The 26,223-nt window shown below is 43.4% G+C and overlaps 1 protein-coding gene across 1 annotated transcript; it reads left to right on the top strand.

Annotated features, from left to right (window-relative positions):
* The first annotated feature begins 1,905 nt into the window (after positions 1-1,905).
* GPR139 (G protein-coupled receptor 139) lies at positions 1,906-2,963 on the top strand. Its single transcript, XM_090023782.1, has one exon. The coding sequence runs from the start codon at positions 1,970-1,972 to the stop codon at positions 2,771-2,773; it is 804 nt and encodes a 267-aa protein (XP_089879908.1). The 5' UTR covers positions 1,906-1,969; the 3' UTR covers positions 2,774-2,963.
* The last annotated feature ends 23,260 nt before the right edge of the window (positions 2,964-26,223 follow it).

Here is a 26,223-nt window from a genome sequence, read left to right as displayed (position 1 = left end):
AAGCATACAGCAGGGAACAATTCAGCTTTGGTAGTGGGCTGGGAAAGGTAATTCAATAAGACCTACCAGTTGCGGTCTCCAATGCCTCTATCACCCTATGCTGTGCAAGGCAGTGAAAAACTATTGCTGAATAGCTGAAGTGTTGTACCACTGGCAATTTTCTGCTGTACCTTGGTAATGATATTTATATCTATTGTTACTAAGTAAATGATTATATTGTATTTCATATCATCCACTCAACAAAACCACTAATGTGATTCTGAGAAAATTCCAATACAAGACTCAATCAAGGAGAATTTGTTTGTCAAGGCCTATGGCCTGCATACAACCTGAATCCCAAATACCTTGGGCCCTGATTCAGCAAGATATGTATGCATGTTAGTATTAACTGTGTCCTTAAAGACTAACTGTGAGAAGGGAAAGTGTATTTATGCAGCTCTTTGTTATTTTCCTGACTTACTGTGTGGGTTATTTGAGCAATGTGCTGTCCTTTTTGGCAGTTTGGGGAATGGGCTTACTGTACGATGACCGGGGAACTGCTGCTAAAATCCTCACTCAGATAGAGTTTGCAGGAAGCATATGGGATTTTTTTTTTAGTCGAGTTGAGTCAAATCATATGCATTTCAGAGTGCTTACTCAAGTGCAAACATTTGTTTAACCAGTCTTGGATCCTTCACAGCTAAGGGGGTACTCTAGAAGCTACAACAGATACACTCTTAACCTGTAAGGTTTTGCATTTGCAGAGATCCTCTCTGGATAAGCAAAAAAGGTGTTGGAGAATAGATTAATCTGGGAGTGTTGAAGCACATATGGACCACAAGTGGAAAGCAAGCAAAACAGGCCTGTTACTACAGGCTGAGATGTTCAGAGACCTGATTCGAGGCAGTGTTAAGACCTTCCTGCAAAATACTGAGCACCACATCCTGCTCCCAGTGAGAATTCAGGGGATTCATTTCTCAAAACCGCAGCCCAAGCTTATTAGTTCAGATAACCAACTGATGGCCAGTTTGAGATCTGCTCCTTCTGCTTCAAGTTCAAATACACAGACATACAGGTCGTGAATGGGGTCAGGGTCAGCAAGCTGGAACTGAGTCCCTTTCCTTCTCTCCTCCCCCCCTATTCTGCCTTTCCATTCTGTCACTGAAGAGGAGAAACAGAAGGAAAGGATATGTGAAAAAACAAAAGTATAAAAATACAAAAATGGTCTAGGGGTATTAATAGAAAGTTTTGAAAGTGGATATTTTAATTAATTTTTTATCAAAAAAGATTGAAGAGAATATTTTCTTCCAAAGGCTAGTTCTACTACACAACAGTCATTGTCCCTTCAATATAGGCAGTGGCCTGACACATTGATACAGGGCTGGGTCAGTATTCAACCCCAAGAAAAGTGAGGAAGCATAATCTGCCACAGCACCAGTACCAGGAGGCAGTGTGCAACTCAGAGATCCTCACCTGCTTCCTGGGAGAAAAATAGGTTACTGGTGGCCTGTATTGGTAGTACATTGCCATCCAGTGCTTTGCCCCTGAGCAATGGTGGGTGTGGAGCGAAGGGTCTGCCCTTTCCCTGCTTGCCTGGATTTGTGATCATCTCCCCCCCTGTGTGGGCACATCATCAAAATCACAGTTGATCCCACGGTAAGGATCATTATCCATGTGGACTTTTCAGGGCTGCATCTTGTTGAAAGATTCAACATAAGATTTCTGCTTTTGCTTTTTTTGGACTTTAATAAAATTAGTTGTGTTCCAGAGTGCTTGAAATGTTGCTACAGTACAAAATGTATATTCAAAAGGCTCCCTTTGCCTCTGATGAGCCTAACCAAACTTTTCTGTCTCCACAGCAAACATCTTGACTGTCATCATCCTCTCACAGTTGGTGGCTCGCAGACAGAAGTCCTCCTATAACTATCTCCTAGCTCTAGCGGCTGCCGACATACTGGTACTCTTCTTCATTGTCTTTGTCGATTTTTTGATGGAGGACTTCATCTTGAATAAGCAGATGCCTCAGGTACTGGACAAAATAATTGAGGTCTTGGAATTTTCTTCCATTCATACATCCATTTGGATTACTGTGCCACTAACAATTGATAGATATATAGCAGTATGCCACCCACTTAAGTATCACACAGTCTCCTACCCAGCTCGTACTCGAAAAGTCATTGTAAGCGTTTATATCACCTGCTTTCTGACCAGCATCCCCTACTACTGGTGGCCCAATATTTGGATTGAAGACTACATAAGCACATCTGTACATCATGTCCTCATCTGGATCCACTGTTTTACCGTTTACTTAGTGCCGTGCTCGATTTTCTTCATTCTGAATTCAATCATTGTGTACAAGCTCAGACGAAAATGCAATTTCAGACTGAGAGGATACTCCACAGGGAAAACGACAGCCATTTTGTTTACTATAACTTCCATTTTTGCCATACTTTGGGCACCAAGAATAATCATGATATTGTATCACCTCTATGTATCACCTATAAACAACAGCTGGTTGGTACATATTGTGTCGGACATTGCTAATATGCTAGCATTGTTGAACACTGCAATTAATTTCTTCCTCTACTGTTTTATTAGCAAGAGATTTCGCACAATGGCAGCTGCGACACTGAAAGCTTTCTTTAAGTGTCAGAAACAACCTGTGCAGTTCTATACAAACCATAACTTTTCAATAACTAGCAGCCCTTGGATTTCCCCTGCCAATTCTCACTGCATCAAAATGCTTGTTTACCAGTATGATAAGAATGGAAAGCCTATAAAAATATCACCATGACAAGGGGGATCACTGGTTTCTCAGGGTGCAACTTCTTTTCAAGCAGTTACACCTACAGGATGTAATTGCTAAAATGGCTATTTTTAAGAGTGGTCATTTGATTTCATTTCCTTGCAACACTAAGAGGCAGACCAGACTGTTAGAAGAGAATGGGAGTGCTTGAGTTGGAGAGTCAGAACAACAAGGCAAAATGCCTCTGCTTGTTACATAGCATTTTGAATAGGCTTTGGAGTATGAGTTTTTATGTTCAATTGCTATAAAATGTTCCATGTTCAAGCACCAGTGCAGTGCAGAGTTGTTAAGGGAAAAACCACAAGGGGGTTTAATTACAACTGTAACACAACTTGTGTGCCCATCTAGTTCTCTTCACTATTGACACAATGACCAAAAGCTTTCTATACTGGGGAGGGCACCACTTGCATTGTGTGCATTTTCCTGAAACCCATGTGTCGTTTCTGACATGAAATGTTGCCGCACAGGCTCTCTTGTTGAGGACTTTCTGCATTCTTGCAAGCTGCAAGACATCTGAACTGTGACAAGCCTTTCTAGGCTCATTTGAACAAGGCTCAAGGATTATTTCACCTTTTGTAGCCTTGGCATGAAAAGCAATCCCGCAAGCTACCAATATTTATATGTTTTAAGTTATTTCCTTTAAAAAGGCCAGATGGGAAGAGCTGGGGAGGAGAGTTCCTGAGCTGAGAATGAAAGTAGCACATTTCTACGGCAACTTTAATTAGTGTCTCCAGAAGCATGAGTGTGGGGACAAATCTGGTTTCTACTGGACCCGATTGTGTGAGATATGTATAAAGCCCTCACCTCCCTTGGAACCCAATCAGGATACTCACCCTCCCACAACGTTTGGCCTTTAGAGATTACATAGCTACAAATGTTAAAATACAAAAATTTGTTTGGAGAGTTCTCGCCTATGGTATGACAGGTTTGCCAGTAGCTTGTTTACTTCAAAATCTGTTTGTGGAATAAATATATTCAAGACCCCACAGCAGTAAAATCAAAGGCTACCCAAAATGCTTGAATAGGGTCCTTTACGCTGTCTTAAATAGGATAAATATTTAAGTGTTCTTCCTTTACGCTGAGAAGCAGCATATCAGCAACAGAGTGTAGAAGACTTTGGGGAAAATGTTTATAGAAGGCTGAGAGTACATTTCATTTGCTGTTATTCCTCCTTAGTGCTTGGTACGTGGCCTCAATGTGTGCATTGTAGCACTTAAATTACTTGTTGGGCATTTAACACAGGCCTTAAAAAATAATGTGAACATATTTCCTTGCATGATAACACAAGCACAACTTTGGCAGTGAATGTAGGGGCTTCTCAACTGATAATAGTAAGATGGTTGCCCACCACTGGCCGTCTTTGTGTATATGCAGTTTTTGTTACGCTTTGTGAGCTGACTAGGGACCCAGCAATGTGGCATGAGATCCTCCTTGAGGGGAGTTAAGCCCATTGGTTTCAGTGGAACAGCAACACTGAGTCCCTCTCAAGGACGAAGTCAGGCAAACTAACAGCCAGCCATTCTAGAGGTGGTTTCAATATTGTAAGGGCCTAAGAAATGCAGAATACCCACAGGTTCCCATTGAAGTTAGGCAGAGGGGACTGCCCTCTGGCCACTGACACCTTGAACAGCCATCTGTGCCTGTGCAGAATACAAAGGTGAACAGGGAAATGCCAAGTACAAGGCAATGAAGAATGAGTCCCAGATCACCTGATACAACAAATCCTTCATTTACATGAGGGAGCCTCACTGAAGAGAGAATATCACTTGGATAAGTCTGAAATTTGAAGCATTGGGAACATTATGGCCCAATTTTCAACTGCTGTGGACCAGCATAGCTATAATGACTTCAGTGGAGCTGCCTTATTTTGGACCAGTTGATGATTTAGTCATTGACTTCAGTGAGAACGAAGGGTACTCTGCATGTCCTGCTTCATGCTGTTGTATTATATATTCGTTCTCCCCGAGATTGGCAGAGGTGTATCTGGAGGGGATATCAGAGAGCAGAATTTGACCCTCTCCCCCAGCACAGCATGGCAAAGTTAAAAATTTAATCTTCTGAAATGTGGAGAGAAAGGGGAAAAATGTCTTCTGGGTCTTTTTTCACTGTAAATCTTGACAAAATATGCTGTCTGTAAAATATGAATCGCAATAATAAAGAAATGCTAGGCCTTTTAATATTTGATAACAGCTAATAACTACAATGAGAGCAAAATTATTAAGCTCTTTCACTATCAATTTGGATTTTTTTGTGCTCTCCTAAACCTCTCTCTACTTTTTCTTTGTAAATTGATATTAACCAAAGTTTACCATAGAAAAAAAAGGTACTGTATATGTTTAGTTTTGGGGAAAACATTATATTTATATCTTTTTTTATTTTTAAATTTGCTATGAGGAATGCTAGTCTGAGTTACCATGTGAACAAGTCAAAGTGCAATATACCTATATAGCATAAGTGGTTCGTTTTTGAGAAAGTATATAATATTAAAAAATAATACTTATTTATATAAAAATTTCACTATTCTACTTTAATATATTAGTAATCTTACATAAATAAATGAATGTTTAGGGTTTTTTAATATTTCAATTTAGTACATGGAGTATTTTGCCATATATACATCATTTATTACTTTTCTTAACATCATGTTTGTCCACCTCATCATATTTTCACAAATGGCCATATTTAAAGGTAAATACGTCAACCTAAGATTTGATTTGGAATGAAAGATATTCCATCAGGTTATTGTTACGATGTTTTAAAAACAAGCCTTAGTATTTTCATATCAATCTTTGCAATGCCATGGTGTTAGTTCCATATGCATTTAATTAGCCATTTCTGTTTGGGTGATTTTAGGGCTGTATGTGGCTGGTCTGAAACACATCGAGGGCAATGCGAGGTTTTTCCATTAACCTCAGTGGACTTTGGATCAGACCATAACTTGTTAACAATAAACATTTTAAAGCCTTTTTGGGGACCAGTTTGGGTAACTAAAAGGGCCTTGCCTTTTTAGTCCACCGTATGGGAGCTGCTGTTGCTAATACTTGCCTTATTTTTTGGTTTTGTGAAGTATCTTGCAATGACTGTTGTTAAACTAGCCAATGTCTTGCTGTATTGTTCGTACCTCCTAATTTTCCTATAGTATAAAACTTAACCAAGCACATGCTGTCTCATTATTTAGGGAAAAAAATTATCCTGGAGATGGAAAATTCTTGGTAGGGAAGAAGGAGACTCATACTTGATTCAACTTATTTTCAAATATCTACAATTAAAAAAAAAAAAGCTGTGAATGGACAGCGTGACAATTACTCATAAGCTTGTGTCCTTGAAAATCACAGTGAAGACAGCAATTTTTAAATATGCTGTTGACTATATAAAATGATGAGACCTGTCACCTACTCAAAATTGTTAATATTGATATTTTCATAAGTAGAGAATATATTGTGTTGATAAACCTGTTTGTATTATAATAAATTCTGAGCTGGTGCAAAATTATTGTAATGTTTGCTGCTGTTGTGATGTTTTGTGACATGGGGGAAAACGGTGGGGGGGCGACAGCTGTCCTCACTCATGCAAGTTATACTTAACGCATGACTGACTTCAGTGAGACAAGTAATAAGATCAGCTCCATTCACTGATTAATGAATCTCTGATGTACGTACACACACTACACAGGTACATTATTGGGCACGGTCTTCTGATAAGCTGTATCTTTGGGCCACGTTCTCAGCTGATATAAATGGGCAATATTTCAAGTAAATCAATGGATTCTCACTGGAAGAAATTTTAGCTGGCAAAGATCATTTACATCTGTGAGGAGAGGCATAAAACCCTCCTCCATCAAGTCACGATGAGAGACAGGACAGTAGAGATCCAGATCCACTGTCCCTGATCTCAGTAAAGTCCATTCAACATAGAAGTGGGGCAATGATGCAGAGTCAGGCCTGGGGAGGTGAAATATTTTGCTCAAAAGCACAAATGAGGTCAGGGGCTGAATTAACAGCATGAACTTCCCCCTGAAGGGAGTTGGGGAAGTTGCTAGTGATAAAAGGCTGGAATCCAAGGACAAGAGGGGTTTCCCAAAAGCCACTTCAGGGAATTGCCTGTTAGCTGCATTCCCCTTGGCAGTTTGGACTACCTACAAAATTTGAGCCCTTTTCTCTATAAGTCCCACCTTTTTTGAAGTGAGCATCAGGCACCAGCCCCATGGAACAAACACCAGAACACAGAAGGTATTAAATCAGGTTTTCCTCTCCTGCAAGGCTGCTTCAGTCTGTTGCATATAGAGAGATACAAATCATGAAATCCAGTTTTGGATGGACATTTGTGTGCGTTTGAGGTACAGTTTCGGTAGGAACCCATGTCTAATCACTACATGAAACACATGATCATTTCTATAAATTCTGTCTGGCTGTATGTAGGCTGTTTTAGTACTTCTGAGAGCAGCTGTAACATAAGTGCAAAGAAAGGAAACAGTAAGTCTAGAAAAAAATAGCAAGTGTGCTGTGCTTTTCCACGCAGTGGCAAGACTCAGGGAAATAGACTAAGCTGTCTTGTATTATGAAAAGAGAACATTATAGAAATGCTAGCCATAGAAAATCATCTTGCTTCATGGGATGACATGTTGATTCAATTTAAAATTAAATGGAAAGATAAAAAAGTCTTTAAATAAAGTTTTCAATGTTAAAAGAGCAAACTAATCAATGCAGTCTATTGGCCTGAGAGAACACAGTAGAGGCCGGGAATTTCTTCTAGTCAAAGGTGCCAAAGCTCACTTTTATTGACTAGCAATATATATAGTTGGAAGTGAACCAACTATGTAGTTGAGAGGGATGTCAGACAGATTTGGGCAAAAATGCCCCTTTGCTCATCTGGCCCCAAAGTCTGCCTAACCTTTGCCCACTGCAGTTGTTCTGCCAAAATGAATTCACCTTGCACATCTTGCTTCTTGTGTATTCCCTAGGTTATCACTGTCACATCAACACTACTAACATGACCTGGAATATGATATGTATACCAAACAAGGGAAGAACTTGTAAGAAAGGACTGCAAGACATACCTGGGCATGTAAGCTCCACAAGATATTAGGACTAAGCAGACAACATATCAGAAATGGAGAAAGGGACTGTTCAGCAAAGAAAGCAATGCCTTTGAGGTCAAGAAGCTTAGATGCTTATCTTGCTGGGGTAATCTGATGCCAACTCACTTCCTGCCCCTTGGTCAGAGGGCTGGACCCGATGATCTCGCGAGGTCCCTTCCAGCCCTGATGTCTATGAAATCTGTGAAGAAGTATACAGATGAAGTGAGAATTATCCCAAGTCAAACTAAGTTAGACCATGCAACAGATATTAAATAGCAAAATCTTCTTCAGTGTTATATATAAAAAAAGCACAAGAAAAGAAATAGGGTTGCTAGTGGGTGCTGATGGGGAGAGATTCAAAATAACATAGAGATAGCTAAAAATAAAGGAATCCTCTGCCTTAGTCCCCATGATCATGACCATGAGGTCAAAGACAGAACGGATAATGGGAGTGAGGGTCTGAAAAAGTAAACTGCCGTTAGCAAGGTAAAAGCAAAACTCAGAGTTTGAAAGCACTCAAGACAGAGGGAAAAGATAAATCTAGACTTCTGAAAGAACTGACACATGAAATCGCCAGTCAATCAGCAAGTGGAGCTACCATCATGAGTTGTACCAGAACGAAAAAGTACTGCATTTGCTTTTATCCTGTGTTAAGGACAAAATAATCAGGGCTGTTCCATGCCCAGTAGCCTGGCTTCAATAGTATGCAAAGCTTCAGAACAATTTTTGTAGGAAAGAATGGGTTTAAAAATGGACAATGAATACAAGTAATCCTGCACATTAGAAGTTCTCTTGACATCAGACCACAGGGGTTCCAGGGGACCTCCAATCAAAATAGCAGCAGCAAAAAAATCCTAGCTCTTTTTTAGGATGGAGCTTAATAATTTTATAAAAGATTGGATAGGTTGCAGTTGCCAATGAAAGCAGAGACTAGACCTGATGAGCTAAAGGTTCCTTCCAGTCTGATGTTCCTAATTTGAATTAAAGTTCCCTTTAGCCCTCACATCCCCCTATTCAACAGTAATTACAGCGTAGGCAGGTTTCAATTTTGATCCCCCATCTTAGTGTGGCATTGGGCATGATACTCACAGAGAAAGCTTATAAGCCCATTAGCTTCTTATTTGTCAGAATGATTCATGCCTTCACAATTAATTTGGAAACAGTCCTTTAGAATCACAAAGACGGGGGGAAGCCATCTCTTAACACATTCACTGTTGAACTCACACTGACTTTTGTTTTAGTTCTTTGATTCTTAAAAACACTTCACCAAGTGAAGCAGAATAAAAAGCAACCTCACAGAGAATGAACTGTTAAATAATAATCCTGCTATTAGCACGCTCAGGCTGAATTTGACAGATCTGCCATTATGACAGCATGCAATTAATCCCCTGTAGTTGCCAGACACAACAAGGAGGCTGAAATCTCCAGTCTTTTGTAATAAATGGACATTGCAAATGAATTTACAATGAGACTGTCATTGTCCATGAGGGAAAAATAAATATTTATCATCATTAAAAAAACTGGATGGTGAAAAACTAAACATGTAGGATGTTGTTTGAGGTAGAAGAGAAACGCGATGCTTATGTCTTTGGAACAAACAATTTATTAAAACCTTGTTTTTTCCTTCTCATACACTCTGATTGGCGCTTCTGCAGTATCCAAAGAAGCCTATTATCAATGGATGGATTAATTGTAGCTATTAATTCATTCTACTAGGATAGTACCTAGTAGCCCCCAGCTGAGCCTAGGGGCCTTTATGCCAGGTGCTGTACGATCACATGCTAAAACAGCCTGCCTGACAACCTTACAGTTCAAGTAGACAAGACACAGAGGATAAGAAAAAGGACATATTGATATTATTCCCCCCTTACATGTAGGGAAACCAAGGCCCTAGGCAATTGACTCATCCAAGATCAAACCTCAATTGAGATAAAACTGCCCTAAGTCTAATAAATCCACGTTTAGCAGGATCCTCCCTTCACAGAGAGAACAATCATCCTTGATGCTGGTTTGCCAGGGGCCATAGCTTACCTCCATCCATTGGGGTCAGGATAATAGCTAGGGAAAAAGGAGGGTGCTCTGTGATCCCCAACTGCTATATCAACCCATCAGTGTCACTGGTGGCTGGTAAGGAGATCCATTCAGACGTTCCCAGAACCAGGTGGTACAAATCGGGCTTAGTGATCCCCAGTGCAAGTTGCCACAAAGGGCCCCTTAGCCACAGCCCTAGGCTGTGTCCTGCCAGAAAAACAGTCCTCTCTTCGCCTCTTCCACCAGACCCAAGTGTCCCTCACATTGTGGAAGCACATCCCAGGAATAGGATCCTGGACTCACAGCACAGCAGGGCCTGCCACTTGTCTGTGGTGAGGTTCAAGCACAGAGAGAGAAGGGTTCAGTTGCCAAAGCTCTGGGTCTGAGGTAGTTGTTGCCAAGGATAACCCCTGCTAGAGGGCAGAGCCACGGGAGTCGAGATCTGGCTCAAGGGCACAGGACAAAGGTTGAGCTACCCCTAGCATCGGGTGGAGCTACCGCAATAATGGCAGACCGACAGCATAGACAGATGAGCACCATTATGTCAACAGAACATAATACCAAGTTCAGGGGACTGCAGTATCTTAGTCTTATCACAAGTCATGGGAATGGATTAATGTTAGCTCTTTCCCCTTTCTGATTTCCTTGGCAATCATATTTATATTATTAACTTCCAAGCACTGATCACTTGGCACCTTTATGTTCTTCCTTAAATGTGGGGAAGGACTTCAAATCCAGCTGGGAATTAATTTTTTTTTTTAAAATGAACCTTAAATGACAACAGATCCACAGGAAATGCATACCTCCCTTGGGATGTATTTTAGCAAATACAATTTTTAAAAAGGGACCTTACCAGAAGTTACTTTCTTCTGATCCCTTTATTTGATTGGTTAAAAAAAAAGTAAAAACTGAGTTGTCTAGTATCCTTCTTCTCCCCCCAGGGTTTTGTTTTTTATTGTATTTTATTGTATTACACAAAATTTCAGCAAAAAGCTTCAACTAATTTAATTGCAGGCTATTTGTGGAGAAGAATGATTGTGCTGGACAATGTATAATTAACCAAAGAAAGATGGATGATAGCAAAGAGCTCAGTTTGGGGTTATCATTAAGGGGTTCAACTAAAATTACAAAATCCAATTTGCTGTCCCTTCTGCTGAGGATCTTAGAACAACTTGTCTTCTAATAGCGGAAGGGGGGTTAGGAATGAACAGGGCAGAGAATCAGGTTACTTGGACACACACTGGACTTCGTTCTTCACCACCGTCTCATTTGCACCACAGCAAAAAAATTCTCCCAACTACCTTTCTGATGGGGTAGCATTTTTCAGCCACTTGCCATGGGTATAAATGAGTGCACAGAGTGTCAAGCAGTAAAGAAAAAAGCCCTTGTGAATAAAGTAACCGTGACAGCAAAACCAGCAAGGTATCACAGAGATCTTGCCACTTAAAAACCCAGCTGAATTAGCTCATGTCCCTTGTTAATGTCCCTTGTCACTAGTTTCTCCAGTAGACACTCTTTCCTGTTTCCAGCCTATTACCCCTTCACAATGCCCCAGAAACCTTTGGTGAAGGCCACACTTGCTGGGGTTTCTACGTAACAGAAATAGCACATAGCCCATTATGGTCTCACTGCTCATTGTGGGCTATAGCTGAATGTGGACATTAACCCCACTTTGTCCAACTTCGCTGCAACACACAGAACTGCCTCTGCGAGGTTCAAACAGAGCCTAGAAAGCTTCTTACATCCAGCTCTAGCAGAAGACAACTTCTGACACGATAGTGCCCACCAGCTCTAGGATTTATCTGAAGCAGGAGATGTTTTAGTCAGATGACTGGCTTGTTTTCCCATTTTCTCCCCCCTTCCTCTTCTCTACCTCCCCTCTTTACTCCTCCCATCTCCAGCTCAACAATTGTTCTATATTTTTCAACAATCCCTTGACTTCCCACAAGCAAATAAAACATCCAGCCTCCCCATACTCCTCCCCTTTGGTAATTTTGTGCCTCTTTTAGATTGTATGTCCTTGTGGGGAGAGACTGTCCCTTACTATGGGCGTGTATAGCATTCTTAAGGACAAAGGTCCAGCCCCAACCTGGCTGGCATGTTGAAGGTATGCCAGTTTCTGTAGTCGGTGGCACACAAGGAAGTAGTGCGTCTGGCATCATACTTGGCCACCGTTGCTTCCCCAGACCAAAAGATCAGACGCCCACTTCAGCTGGGAGCAAGGCCTCCTGCGATTTGTCTTACATCACACTGTACCCCACCTACCACAGTGCAACCTCCGCTCTGCCTGTGGCCCAAGTGCCGCAATGACTTACATTAATAACCATGGCCACTGGAACAAATCAGCCTGGGATTCTTATCCTACCAGTGAGAGCTGAGGATGCTCAGCTGTGCCCAGGATTAGGCCTATATTTTGCTAAACACATCTCCTTTTCACAGTGGTGAGGAATTTTACCACCTTAGGGGGACGCTGGAAGGTTTGCTCTCCCCCTCCCCCCCCCTTTTTTTTTTTACAGTATAAAGCACAGAAATTACGGATTCCGCAAAATACTAGACAGAACAGGAACTGCTAATATTTTTTACTGGAGTCACATGGTAATGAAGTATTATATTGTTTGATTTTGCAATGCCAGATAAGGCCTCTCATCTGCATCTTTAAGCTCACTAGTCTCTCATAAAGTGGTGTTCATTATTATTTATTATATAGATACAGAATGCTGATTACTCAAAAAAAATTCCGCTTCTAGAGGATGCTGGTGTTTTATAGCTTGCAGAAGGCATGGCAAAAAAACCATAAGGAAAATAGAATCAAAAGCAAGTCTAGAGACTCACAGGCAGAAGTATGTTTTGCTGCTGATATACAAAGGAAGATAAAAATCTAGCAAAAGGCAACCCTTCTTGAGCATTTGCTGCAGCCCACATACTTTGGCATTCAGACAGATGAAACAAAGGTACCTTCTTTCCATTGGTGCACCACAAGGTAAAGGTCTAAGTGGCAAGCATTCATTTTAGATGCGCTATTGATAAACACTACCCATGAGCACATTAAGTAGTAATCCGAGTCAAACGAAGCCGACAAACAAGCTCAATGAAAATTCATCCAAAGAATCTTTTAAAGACATGTTTATCCCAAAGGAGTAGAGAGAGACATCTGGCCACAGCTGGCCAGCTAATCAGCTGGCTGCAGTTACAAACACATATGCATAATAAAGCAATTTTCATTTAAGTCAATCGCACACTGATGTGACCTTTCCTAGGAGTGTGTATGTGTAAACTCCAGGAAACAGCAGTGTTAAAGCACAGCAACCACATGTGGGAAGTGTGACGTCTGACAGTTTGTCTATCAAATTATAACAGCCCCTGAATAGGTCCAACACTGTGAATTGGAGCTGATGGTGATGGGGGCCTGCATTTGGACCTGTGAATAGGAGAATAACACCATTCAGAAGGTGAAAATATCACATATGGGGTTTTACTGAAAAAGATAAGACACTTAGCATGTGAGAATAAACATGCTACATAAGAACCATTTCACTGGTGTCTTAGGGGAGTAAATGGATGAAATTTGCAGACTTAACTTGATTAGCAGGAACTGTAAGTAGTGGATAATGCAGAGAAACAGCACGTATGAATGGCAAGGGCTGAAAACAGGAGCTGGAGATTCCCTTTGGTAAAAGGCAAGGTAATATCCCAGGAGGGACACAGCCTGGCACACTAATACTCTGCTCCATGGGAAGGATAAATTCAGGCAACACTAATACAAGTGAGATGTAGGAATAAGTCAAATCATGTAGGAGTCTGCAACAGCAGGACCATGTATAGCATGTATAGCAACAGCAGGACCAATTACCTGGAGAGATCCCAGAAGGAGAGCTTCACAGGGAATCAGGATAGGAACTGAGACATTTTCCTCTGAGGTGCACTTCTTTGCTCAATTCATGATGGCCAGGATGAATGTGCTTGTGACGTGCACATTGCCTCTCCTGCCACACGTGAACTCCTAGCCCACGTGTGAAGTCTTAGTTGATGGCTGTGAACCAAAGAAAAGATTTGTGGACCAAAAGGACAAACGCAGGTAGCACACAACTTAAGAAAGACGGAGGAGGTCTGACTGAACTAGACTTTCCCCAGCTTTATGGAAGGAATGAATTGGTGAGCAAAAAACTGGAGAGAGAGAAAGATCAAATTTTCACATCTTAGATGGACAGGGCTGGGTGAATGGGACAGAAGCGCTCCACAAGGAGCTGGTGGGGGTGTGCAGAGCCCAGACTCCCAGTCAAAGGGTGCTTTGAGTGACAGGTCCTTCGGAGCACATTCTCCCATCAGCCGTGGATCATTCCACTCACCCCTGGGCCCTGGCAGCCACGAAGTTTCCAGCCACTGGGGTACTACATCACTCAGCAGGGTCTGTCTCTAAAAGCCAGCACAGAGGTTTCAGAGAGGCAGTTACCTAAGTTACCACTGTTTGGTAGCTATAGCAATGAATGAGCTGAAGAATCAATAGGTGTAATTATAATGAATAAAACTGCTGGAGTTAACCAGACAGTCCTAAGCTTGGAGCCTGGGATTTTCTGCTGCTGTACCTATAGTTGCCTAAGAAAACAGTTATTCTGTTTCATTGTATGCTGTCTTGTTATATGTTCACCTCCTTCCTTCTTTCTGGACCAGCTCAAAAACCACATGCAGAAAGCAGCTTGAACAGAGAAAAATCTCCAGTTTGGAGAATCCTGAAAACGTGCATGTCATTTGCTGCTACTATGAGAATGCTTACACACTTGCACAGCTTCATGAGCTGTAGTTTACAAGTTCTCATAGCAGTAAGTTGGGACCTTTGATCAGCTTTCATATTTCTGCTCCTTCCACTTTTCCCTTTCATATTGACCAGCTCCCTCACATTTGTGCCACACAAACATTGACTCTGGGGTAAGCGACCTTTTACGCACAAGGGACACAGTCCAAGTGGAAGCCCTGGTCTGAGTCTCCCAAATTCTAGCACTCTCTAGGAAGGACACTACATCATGCCCATAAAATATAACTGGTTTCAAAATGCAGGAGATGCAATGTTCTGGTTTTAATTATGTTGCCAAAGCTGCAAAGGACAGCCAATGGTCCTGCTAAGTAAGAACAAGTCTGATCAGTGCAACTGCAGTCTGCAAACAGCACAGCAGCCCCTTATCTGCACTGCTGTCTGTGGAAGTTTGTCTGCACAGAAAAGCTCAGACAATTCTCACACTGTTGATCTACTACAGTGGCAGCCCCACACTAATGGAAACACTGGTAACACATCAGCCACTGGCATTTTTTCTGTCATGGCAATGCCTCTTGTTGAGAAAGAAGTCTGAGTGCTGTCTATGCTGCCTGAAGCAGCTCAGACCAACACTTGAAAAAATTCCGACTCGTACACAGATACATTTTATCCTTGTTGCAGATCATTCTGTTATGTAAAAGGAGTGAACCATCTACCATGGTATTTAATTGACAGAATCATACAAGTTTGGGTTGGAAGGGACCTCAGGAGGTCATCTAATGGACCTCCTGCTCAAAGCAGGACCATCCATGACTTGATCATTCCAGCTGTGCTTTGTCAAGTCAGGCCTTAGAAAGCTCCAAGGATGGAGATCCCACCACCTCTCTGGATAACCCGTCCCAGTGCTTTCCTATCCTCCTAGTGAGAAAGTTTTTCCTAATATCTAACCTAAACTTCCCTTGCTGCAACTCGAGATCATTGCTCCTTGTTCTGTCATCTGCAACCACCACAGAGGCAGGAAAAATACGGTCCACAGGCTGCATCCAGCCTACAACGGGTCCCTTATTCCCATCTGGCCCAGGCACCATCCAGACAGTGGGCCTGGGGCAACTCTGCAGCTGGACTGCCCTTTTAGGCAGTCCAGGTGGCAGCAGCTGCTGCTGCCACTGGCCCCAACCCTGTGGTACTGGTGGGGACCCGCGTGCACAGCCAGAACCCTGGCCCACCCCACACCCACTCTGGACTCAACCCAGCAGAGCTCCAGCTCTGGACTCAACCCAGCTCCAGACCAGTCAGAACCCATGTGCACAGCACCAACCCCGGCCTGCCCTGTGCCTGCTCCAGACTAGCCTGCCCATGCACAGCAATGGCAGCGCCAGACAGAAGCTGCTGCTTGATGCAGGGAATAAGCAGCCCTTCCCCTTAGCCACTGCCAGACCCTTCTTGCTGCACCCACCCAGAGCCCATTCCTGGGCTGCCCTATAGATCCTTTGCACTGCCACTGCTGCCCTGTTGTGTGGGTCGGATGTGGCAGCAACAGCAGCAGAGAGGAGGAGTAGGGTAGCCCAGGCACAGGCTCCTGGCAGCTACAGCAAGAAGGGACCAGCAGTAGCAGAGTGGAGGAGAGGGCTTTTCCCTCGAGACCAGCATCAGCATCTGCCCAGCCACTGCCCCTGCTCAGCATGGGCGGGTGGTCCAGAGCAGGCATGGGATGAGCTGGATCAGAGTTGTGCATGTGGGTTCCAGCTAGTCCAGAGCTGGTCCGTTCTACTGGGCTGAGTCCAGAGCAGGCGCGGGGTGGGCCAGGTCCCTGTCAGTACCACAGGGCTGGGGCCAGCAGTGGTGGTAGCCAGAAGGAGCCATCACTGCCATGTGGGCTGCCTATAATGGCAGAGTGGGCCGGGGGTCAGGGTTGGCAATGGCACATAGGCTCTGGGCTGTTGTGGCAGACCTGGGTGGGATGTTGCCTATGTGGATTGTGGGCCCAAATAATTGCCCAGCCCTGATCTAGCTCCATCCTCTTTGGAACCTCCCTTCAGGTAGTTAAAGGCTGCTATCAAATCCCCTCTCAGTCTTCTCTTCTGCAGACTAAATAAGTACAGTTCCCTCAGTCTCTCCTCAGATACCATGTCCCTCAGCCTCCTAACCATTTTCATTGCCCTCTGCTGGATTGTCTCCAATTTGCCCACATCCTTTCTGTAGTGGAGGGCCCAAAACTGGACACAGTACTCCAGATGTGGCCTCACCAGTGCTGAATAAAAGGGAATAATTACTTCCTTCAATCTGCTGGCAACACTCCTACTAATGCAGCCCAATATGCTATTAGCCTTCTTGGCAACAAGGGCACACTGCTTATCCAGCTTATGGTCCACTGTAACCCCCAGGTCCTTTTCTGCACAGCTGCTGCTTAGCCAGCTGGATTTTTCCATCCTTAGTGCAGGACTTTGCACTTGTCTTTATTGAGCCTCATGAGATTTCTTTTGGCCCAGTCCTCCAATTTGTCTAGGTCACCGAATCCTAGCCCAACCCTCCAGCATATCTACTACTCCCTCCAGCTTGGTGTCATCTGCAAACTTCCTTAGGGTGAAATCCATCCCATCTTCCAGATTGTTAATAAAGATATTGAAAAAAAACAACCCCAGGATAGCACCTGATAGCAGCTGCCAACTAGACATCAAGCCATTGATCACTACCTATGGAGCCCAATGATCCAGCCAGCTTTCTATCCACCTTACAGTCCCTTCACCCAACCCTCAGCTCACTTTCAAGAATGCTGTGGGAGACCATATCAAAAGCCTTGCTAAAGTCAAGGTGTATAAGACCCACTGCTTTCCCCACATCCGCAGAGCCAGTTATCTCCTCATAGAAGGCAGTCAGGTTGGTCAGGAATGAGTTGTCCTTGCTGAATCCATGCTGACTGTTCCTAATCACCTTCTCCTTCAAGTACATAGAAATGGTTTTCCTGAGGACCTGCTCCATGATTTTTCCAGGACTGTTGTGTGGCTGACTGGTCTGTAGTTCCCTGGATCCTCCTTCTTCCCTTTACTAAAGATGGGCACTATATTTGCCCTTTTCCAATTGTCTAGGCCCTCTCCTGATTACCTCGAGTTTTCAAAGAGAATAGCCAGTGGCTTTGCAATCAGCCCACTCCCTCAGCACCCTTGGATGCATAGCACCAGCTTTTCTAAACAGTCCCTAACCTTTTCCTTCACCACCAAGGGCTGCTCTCCTTCTCCCCAAAACTGTGCTGCCCAGTGCAGTAGTCTGGGAGCTGTGAAGGCTGAGATAAAAAAAGACATTGAGCACTTCAGCCTGAACTTCATCTGTCACTAGGTCGCCTCTCCCATTCTGTAAGGTACCCAACACTTCCCTTGACCTGTCTCTTGTTGCTAACATACTTGTAGAAACCCTTCTTGTTACCCTTCATGTCCCTTGCCAGCTGCAACTCCAACTGCACTTTGGCCTTCCTGATCTCATCCATGCAAGCCTGAGCAATATTCTTATACTGCTCCATAGTCATCCCTCCAAGCTTTCACTTCTTGTAAGATTCCCTTTTGTGTTTAAGCTCACTGAAGAGTGCTCTATGAAGCCAAGCTGGTCGCCTGCCATATTTGCTATTCTTCCTGCACATCAGGATGGTTTGTTCCTGAGCCCTCAGTAAGGTTCCTTTAAAATACAGTCAGCTGTCCTGGACTCTTCTCCCCTTCAGACTGGCCTCCCAGGGGATCCTGCCCATCAGTTCCTTGAGGGAGTCAAAGTCTGCTTTTCTGAAGTTCAGGGTCCATACTCAGTTGTTCTCCTTTCTTTCTTTTGCCTGGATCCTGAACTTGATCATCTCATGATCACTGCTGCCCAGTTGCCTTCCACTTCTACATCCCCTGCAATTCCTCCCTGTTTGTGAGCAGCAGGTCAAGAAGAGCACAACCTTAGTAGGTCTCTCCAACACTTGCACCAGGATATGCAGAGATGTAGATAACCACTTGGTTATCCTGGGCACTGGCCATAGATTGGTTGTAAGCTAGAGACTGAGGCTCTGAAATGGCTTCAAAGAATTCTATGGGAAGCTAGCATGCAGGGTGAAGAAGAGGTCTGATATGTTTGCAGTAGCTTGTGTTGCAGGGCTCTTCTGCTAACTCAGCCTGTCATAGAGATTGGCACATTTCATTAGCTGTAATGTGGGAGGTCTGAGGCAGAGAGACTACAAAGTGAGAAAGTCCCACAGAGTCAAATCTTGATAGAAGCTGCTTTCAAATATTCAGGATAAGGTTTGTTTGGTTGTTCATAAAAACAAAGAAAAATAATTTCCAAAAAAGAGGGAAAGATTTAGGGATACAAACATAGTCTACAAACAGGTGCTGAGAAAAGGGCTCCAACCGTTGATGGCCTTACACCACTAAACAGAGAAACAAGGGAAGTCCTGGGTGGAGGTAGCACAAACTTTACACAAGGGCAGCATGATGTCAACTCCAATCTGCAAGAGATAGGATGAAGAGGTTGGACCATATGCCTCTTCCATCCCTATGGACCAGTGAGAAGATATCTCTGGTGTTATGAAGGGGCAAATGTGTACTTCCTTCCATGCAGCACAACAGATACCTTTATGCAGAACCTCATGGCAAGAGTGAGGCACCATGCTTTGTTTACCCTCCCAAGTTCCCCAAATTTATGAAAGCCAAGGACTACATGCCACAAGAGACTGGCAGTTTTTTGTGAGATAAGCACATCTGAACATCAATTTGAAAACCTTGAGTACAACCAAAGACATTGAATCATATAATTTAATACAGAGAGACTCTTCAAAGCTCATTCTAGGCTCAACACTTGTTAAGGCTGCAGCTAATAGGATACAAATATGGGATGGTAGAATGATTGCTGAGAAAAGGAGTGATGTGCCAGACTGGTTCTCTCCCAGGGGCATTGCTTCTGCCAGAGTCTGATGGTTAAATGCAATGTTGGAGGTGGTAATTAACCATCAGCATTAATGTATGATAAAGTGCAAAGTGACAAAGGCTCTCACTATTCAGATTTTTTGCATGAGTCTACTTCAAATTCCCTATACCAGCAAAGAAATGCACCAAATCAGGCTTTGATTTTGCAGCCAGATGTGTAATCATCTTTCCTTTCTCTGAGGTTCTGGTCAGAAATGAAGGGGACAAATTAAGCTTTCATTGCAGTGAGGAATAAGGGCAAATTCGGTGCTGCATACACTTTGAGAAAAGTTTGATTTGTGTATGAGAGCAAATTATTCTTAAAACGATGGAAAGACTGCAAGGGAGTGTCTGCTAAGCACTCAAAGCCACAGACTGGGTTCGAGTTGCTCGTACATAGTCATCTTCAAGGTTGGGGGGTCTAAGTTTATGCCACCTATTATGTGACCTGATCGGAGCATCTGTGGGCACTTCGGTGATTCAGATGTTACGAAGTAACTTGCATGGCTCTGCTGAATAGCTCGACAGGAATTCAGCACCACGGACAGATGCCTATTTGAAAAGTTCCCCCGCTGAAGGAATGTGATTAAACTCCACAGGAACCAAGGCAAAGCGATGCCAGGCAAGGGTCATCCCTTGGCAAAAACAATGCCCAGTGAAATGCTTTGTAGGGTGTTTTCACTGCCTCTTATTTTAGTGATGCTGCTAAGTTCTTTACCTCAAGCTTAGAAGGTAGCAAGAGCCTCCTAAATGAATTACCCATTAGGAGAAATTCTTCCCGCTTCTGTGTTGAATATAGTCTGTGTGACTAAACCATTTATATAGATGTAATTGCAAGTTGGTCTCTGAATGAAGGATAGATTGAAGTATTTTTTCCTAGCTCCTAAAACCTGTTATATCACAAGCTTTGAAGCTTTAAATGTTCCAGGTGATAAAAATGTTAACTACAGAAAGAATCCAGTAAAATTCTTCATTAGCATTTTACAAGCACTTTCTATGTTCAGGAGCTATTAAAATTTAAAACTTACAGCACACTTTTGTATCTGATTGACTTGCCAGAAAACAGATTCATACAAAACTTTTATTTAAAAAAAAGAGAAGGAAAACCACCCTTCTAACCCAACCCAGCCCATTTCCAAAAACTGTCACTTACACAATGCTTAGTCCATGTCCTAGTTTTCATCTGGCTTTCTTTCTACATCTGTGCTCAGTATACATTCATCATAGTCCATCAGGCATCCCTATACAACTAGTTCACCACACATTGCATCCATGGTTAGATTATTCCCACAGTGCATTGCCTATTTTCCAAAACACATTCCTTCTGCCTCCACTTGCCACATTTCAAAGTCAGACTATCAGCAAGATTTGGGGCTACAGAAAGTATAGATCCTTTTCCTGCACGTGTGGAACTACTTGCAAAAAAGCTCAGTTTTAAAAAATTAATTTTGCATGTCACTGAGTGGTGTTCTGATCTCTTACAGTATGGAGTTCCAGACTGGACTCCATCCCCATGACATTTCTGTTTCCTGCTCTCAAAGTTGCACCTTCTTGGTTAGTTTTATAGTATGTATCTGCCATAAATATTGAGGGAGAGGGGATAACACTAGTATTGCATTAAACCCATTCAGAGGTTTAGACCTTTTTTAAAGGCTAATTTCTAATAAACTGCCAGAACAGTCATCTTGGAAGTGGCTAGCATATAGAAAACCTGCCACACGAATGCCCTTTCAGCTGAACCAGCCCTACACATGATGTGTTGTCCTGAGCATGACATTTTACTCTACTTCCCTCCTTCACTGATAGGAAATTTCACTTCTTAATTTCAATTCCTCTTCTATTTGAAAAAATAAATTAGATGTTTTTCTAGGCTGAATGCATTTTGAGTGATCTGCACTTTTTTTATATTTAGCTGAACCAATTTGGCAGCATCTTCTAGATTTGTGCAGATATGGGAATGCTAGGAGGTGTTGGGTAAAATGGGTGGTTGCTTTGTATGCTCTTAACTACTCACAAAAAAAAGACCCACAGCTGCTGCTTATCACTACTACTCTAAGAAAGCAACACAGACACTGGAGTCTGGGGTAAGGATTATTCCAGGTTACTCCATTTGGGGTGATGGGGGGGAGAAAAACATTTTAAAATACCTTCTTGATTGCTTTTGCATTAGAGAACTCATTGCTACTGTAAAGAGGTGTAACTGCACCAAGTCAGTGTTGCTGCACAGACTTCAGCCATCATGGAATATGGCCATGCCTCTTATTTGAAAAAGATATATGGTAGACCTTATAATAGAGGCTCCAATCTCTTGTACATTTAATCATGAAGATCAAATATAGATGAAAGCAGCTGTTCTTCCAATACTTTATAAAACACTGCCCTAGCATACAGGGAATCATGTTCAAGGCTGTGAAGCAGCTGGAAGAAAACCTGCATATTCTCAGAGAAACACACATGTTGGCATCCAAGCTATGAATACAGGTGACAGTGTCTTTGTGACCTTGAAACAATACTGACAAGTACCCTGTTCCATAGCAAACATCTGAAAGACTTGGAACTATAAATACATAAAAATCCAGGCCAGTTGCAGCCAGTATATTTTAAAGGTGATGTTGGCCAATGCAGGTGCTAATTATAATACATAAAGCACTAAGGGAAATGGAAATGAGGACAAATATACCTGACACTAGTATCTGAGAAATAATTAACTGGAGTTCTAAACATCACAAGCCTAGAGTGGAGGTGACATACACTGTACCAAGCGGGATCTTGGAACTGAGGACATTTTAGATACCTTGCAAGGTTTTTCCCTGGAACTTAAGCAGCTATAAAAAAGTGGAAGAAAAAAAGTCATTATAAAGCTCAGTTTCTTAAACAACTGAAAACTAGAAACCTAATGCACCTTCCACACGTGAATACTCAAGTAAAGAGCAATTACATAGGATCATAGAAAAGTTGAGCTAAAAGGAACAACACAAGGTCATCTTAGTCCAGTCCCCTGCTCAAGGCATGGTTACATACGAGTCGTAACTACACCATCATGTCACCCTGTAAATTAGCCAACTGTGCTGCTCCCACCAGTGGCAACAATGGTGGGAATTAGAGGCAAATTATAAAAAGAGATAAGATGGGAAACAATGGGAGTTGGGCATCAAGCTGCTTCTTTCATCTTTGTAAAATCTGTCGGAGTACAATGGGAAATCCTCCAGCTCCAGCAACTGATGCTCAGACTGGTAAGAAACATCCTGATTCATGGTATAAAACCACGTGCAGAGAGCACACACTTACAACCAGCTGTTATTTGTCCCTAAATACAGATGAGACCATGAAATCAGGATATTATTAGTCCTGAGCCTCCAGCTTCAATTCCCTGCCCTGCACAGCCTTCCTCCATGAACCTTAACTTGCCACTTAGTCTTCCAGTGCCTTGGCTCCTCATCTTAAAACTGAGCTTACAGCACTGCCCTAGGTCACAGGGAACAAGTTAAAAGTTGTGAAGTGGTCAGATACTACAGGAGTGGGACACTATACTTTATTTAGACAGATGGCATAGGCAGGACTTGGCACTTCATTACCATGATCAATACCATGGGATTGTCCGAGTCTTCTCAGAACTCTTGCACGCCCAACCTCTTCACCATGAGCTGCCTCAGTGTTGAATTACGCTGACAATGTTTGCTGGAAAAGACAAGTTTGGGGTCTTGTGGGAAAGCAATGCTTGGCATTTCCATGTGGGACGTGTCTGACAGGACTGTACACTCTTTTCCAACTAAACTGAGCTTGAGGTTTTTCCGTTGCATCTGTTTCAACAACACTATTGTAATCCCATAAGTATTTTCTACCCTTAATTGTTTTCAGTTAGATGCTACGATAGAGAGATTTGCAAATACATTGGAAGTTATCTTGAAGTAATAATTCAGATGGAAACAGCTTAGCTGCATGCTTTCTGGGTGCCTTTTTTGTAACAGAGTAACACTACAGCTCTAGTGATTCCTGACACATTTCCTCTCAGACTTCTTCATAAGTGTAAACTTGCCATCAGCTGCATACAGAGCTGTTTCCAAACATGGCTAATTATTTGACTGGCTGTTTAGGGGTTTTCACAGGTATTTTTAAATAGTCTGTTTCAACACCTGCACATGGCTCAACCTAAAAAGTTTCCTCCTCTGCTAAAACCCTAAACCTGCTTAAACTATATATAAATTGCCTGAATGATGTTCATCCACAGATTATTTTCTAGAAGATAAAGAGCCTGATCCTAAGGCCCTTGAAGTTAATGACAGCCATCCCATAAATTTTACAGGTCACTGGATCAGTAATAAGCAAGCAAAATAAAGTTAGAAGAATCCATTCTAAAATGTTCTCTAGGATTAAACAACAAACTTATCTGCAACTCCAGAGATCAGATCAGCAGTAGGAAAAAAAATAGACTGAATGTGATATCAATTCAGCTAAATCAATTAAGCAATGTCTCTCTCTGAGAGCCCATGATACCAACATTTGAGGATCTACTCTGACCACCTTTTGCTCTCTGGGGGGAATTTAGGGTGTTGACTGGGACTCAATTTTTTGATATCTGCTTACTCAAGAATTTTTTTTTTTACCAATATTTGTTTCCTCAAAGAGGATATGTTTGACTTTGAGGACTGATGTATCTCAGGATCCAGAGGAAGATGCCCAAAGACTACTGGCTATACACAGAGACAAATAGGTTTTCAGGGCACAAGCAGCTCAGGGATTGTCTAATATTCCATCTCTACAGATACAAAAAAAAAAGAAAAGAAAAAAAAAGCACAATTAGTCAGGAAGGCCAAGACGGAGATGGGACTGGGACTAGCGACCTGGATCAAGGACAACAAGAAGTCCTATTTAAATGCACAGGGGGCAAAAAGAAGGTACCAGGTAACATGGGTCCCCTGCAAGACATGCTAGGAAATCTGGTCGTCACACCAGACAACAAAGCTAACCTATTTAATGACTTCTTTGCCTCCATTTTCCTGAGCAGGGACCAGATCAGCACCCCCACCGGGACCCCCTCAGGCCCCACGGGAGGCGCACCTAGGCCAAGGGTCAGTGAGGATCTTGTCAGGGAACTTCTGGAGGGACTGGGTGTATTTAAATCAGCTGGTCTGAATGATCTCCACCCCCGAGTGCTGAGGGAATTAGCTGAGGTCATTGCGGGACCCCTGGCACGGCTGTACGAGCACTCGTGGTGCTCTGGTGTGGTGCCAGAGGACTGGAAGAAGGCCAACGTGGTTCCCATCTTCAAAAAGGCCAACGTGGTTCCCATCTTCAGAAAAGGGAGGAAGGAAGACCCGGGAAACTATAGGGCAGTTAGTCTTACCTCAATCCTGGGCAAGCTTTTTGAGAGAATTATCCTGGCACATGTCCATGAGGGGCCAGTGGGAGAGATTATGCTTAGGGGCAACCAACACAGGTTCATTAATGGCAGGTCCCGTCAGACCAACCTGGTGGCCTTCTACGACCAGGTCACCAAATCCTTAGATGCAGGGGTAGCAGTGGACATAGTCTTCCTGGACTTTCGGAAGGCTTTTGACACTGTCTCTCACCCCGTTCTCATTAAGAAACTGGAGGACTGTGGTGTCAACACCTACACAGTCAAATGAGACTCCAACTGGCTGGAGGGCCACACCCAGAGGGTGGTGGTGGATGGGTCATTTTCAACCCGGAAGGACGTGGGCAGTGGGATCCCCCAGGGCTCGGTCCTCGAGCCCGCGCTGTTCAACATTTTCATCAGTGACTTGGACGCGTGGGTAAAAAGCACCCTGTTCAAATTTGCTGATGACAGTAAGATGTGGGGGAAGAGGGCACACTAGAAGGGAGGAATAGGCTACAATCAGACCTAGACAGGTTACAGGGGTGGGTGGATAACAGGATGGGATTCAACACCAACAAGTGCAAGGTGCTGCACCTGGGGAGGAAGAGCCAGCACCATACCTACAGGCTGGGGAACTCCTTTCTCGTCAGTGCAGAGGCAGAAAAAGATCTTGGAGTCATCATTGATGCCAAGAGAGACATGGGCCGGCAGTGTGGGGAGGCAGTCAGGAAGGCCAACCGTACCCTGTCATGCATCCACAGATGCATCTCAAGCAGGTCCAGGGAGGTGATCCTCCCCCTCTGTGCGGCACTGGTCAGGCCGCAGCTGGAGTACTGCATCTAGTTCTGGGCGCCATGCTTCAGGAGGGATGTGGACAACATCGAGAGGGTCCAGAGGCAGGCCACTCACATGATCAGCAGGCAGCAGGGCAGGCCCTACGAGGAGAGACTACAGGAAGGCTAAGGGGGGGATCTAGTAGCCTGCTACAGACTAGTCAGGGGGGACCAGCAGGCACTGGGGAAGTCCCTGTTCCCCCGAGCACTACCAGGAGTGACCAGGAATACCGGTCACAAGCTGGCAGAGGGTAGATTCAGGATAGACATCAGGAGGTGCTACTTCACTGTCAGGGCAGCTAGGACCTGTAACCAACTTCCAAGAGAAGTGGTGCAGGCTCCTACCCTGGGGGTCTTTAAGAAGAGGTTAGATGAACACCTTGCTGGGGTCGTTTGACCCCAGTACTCTTTCCTGCCATGGCAGGGGGTCGGACTTGATGATCTGCTCAGGTCCCTTCCGACCCGACCAACTATGAAACTATGA

Source organism: Crocodylus siamensis, chromosome 12 (assembly GCF_052110815.1).
Source record: "Crocodylus siamensis isolate JL-2025a chromosome 12, ASM5211081v1, whole genome shotgun sequence".
NCBI classification, from domain to species: Eukaryota; Metazoa; Chordata; order Crocodylia; family Crocodylidae; genus Crocodylus; species Crocodylus siamensis.
This window is presented reverse-complemented; position numbering and strand designations above follow the sequence as displayed.

Bases quoted from the DNA above. Each gene is read 5' to 3' on its own strand.
- GPR139 (XM_090023782.1), top strand. From the start codon at position 1,970: ATGGAGGACTTCATCTTGAATAAGCAGATGCCTCAGGTACTGGACAAA.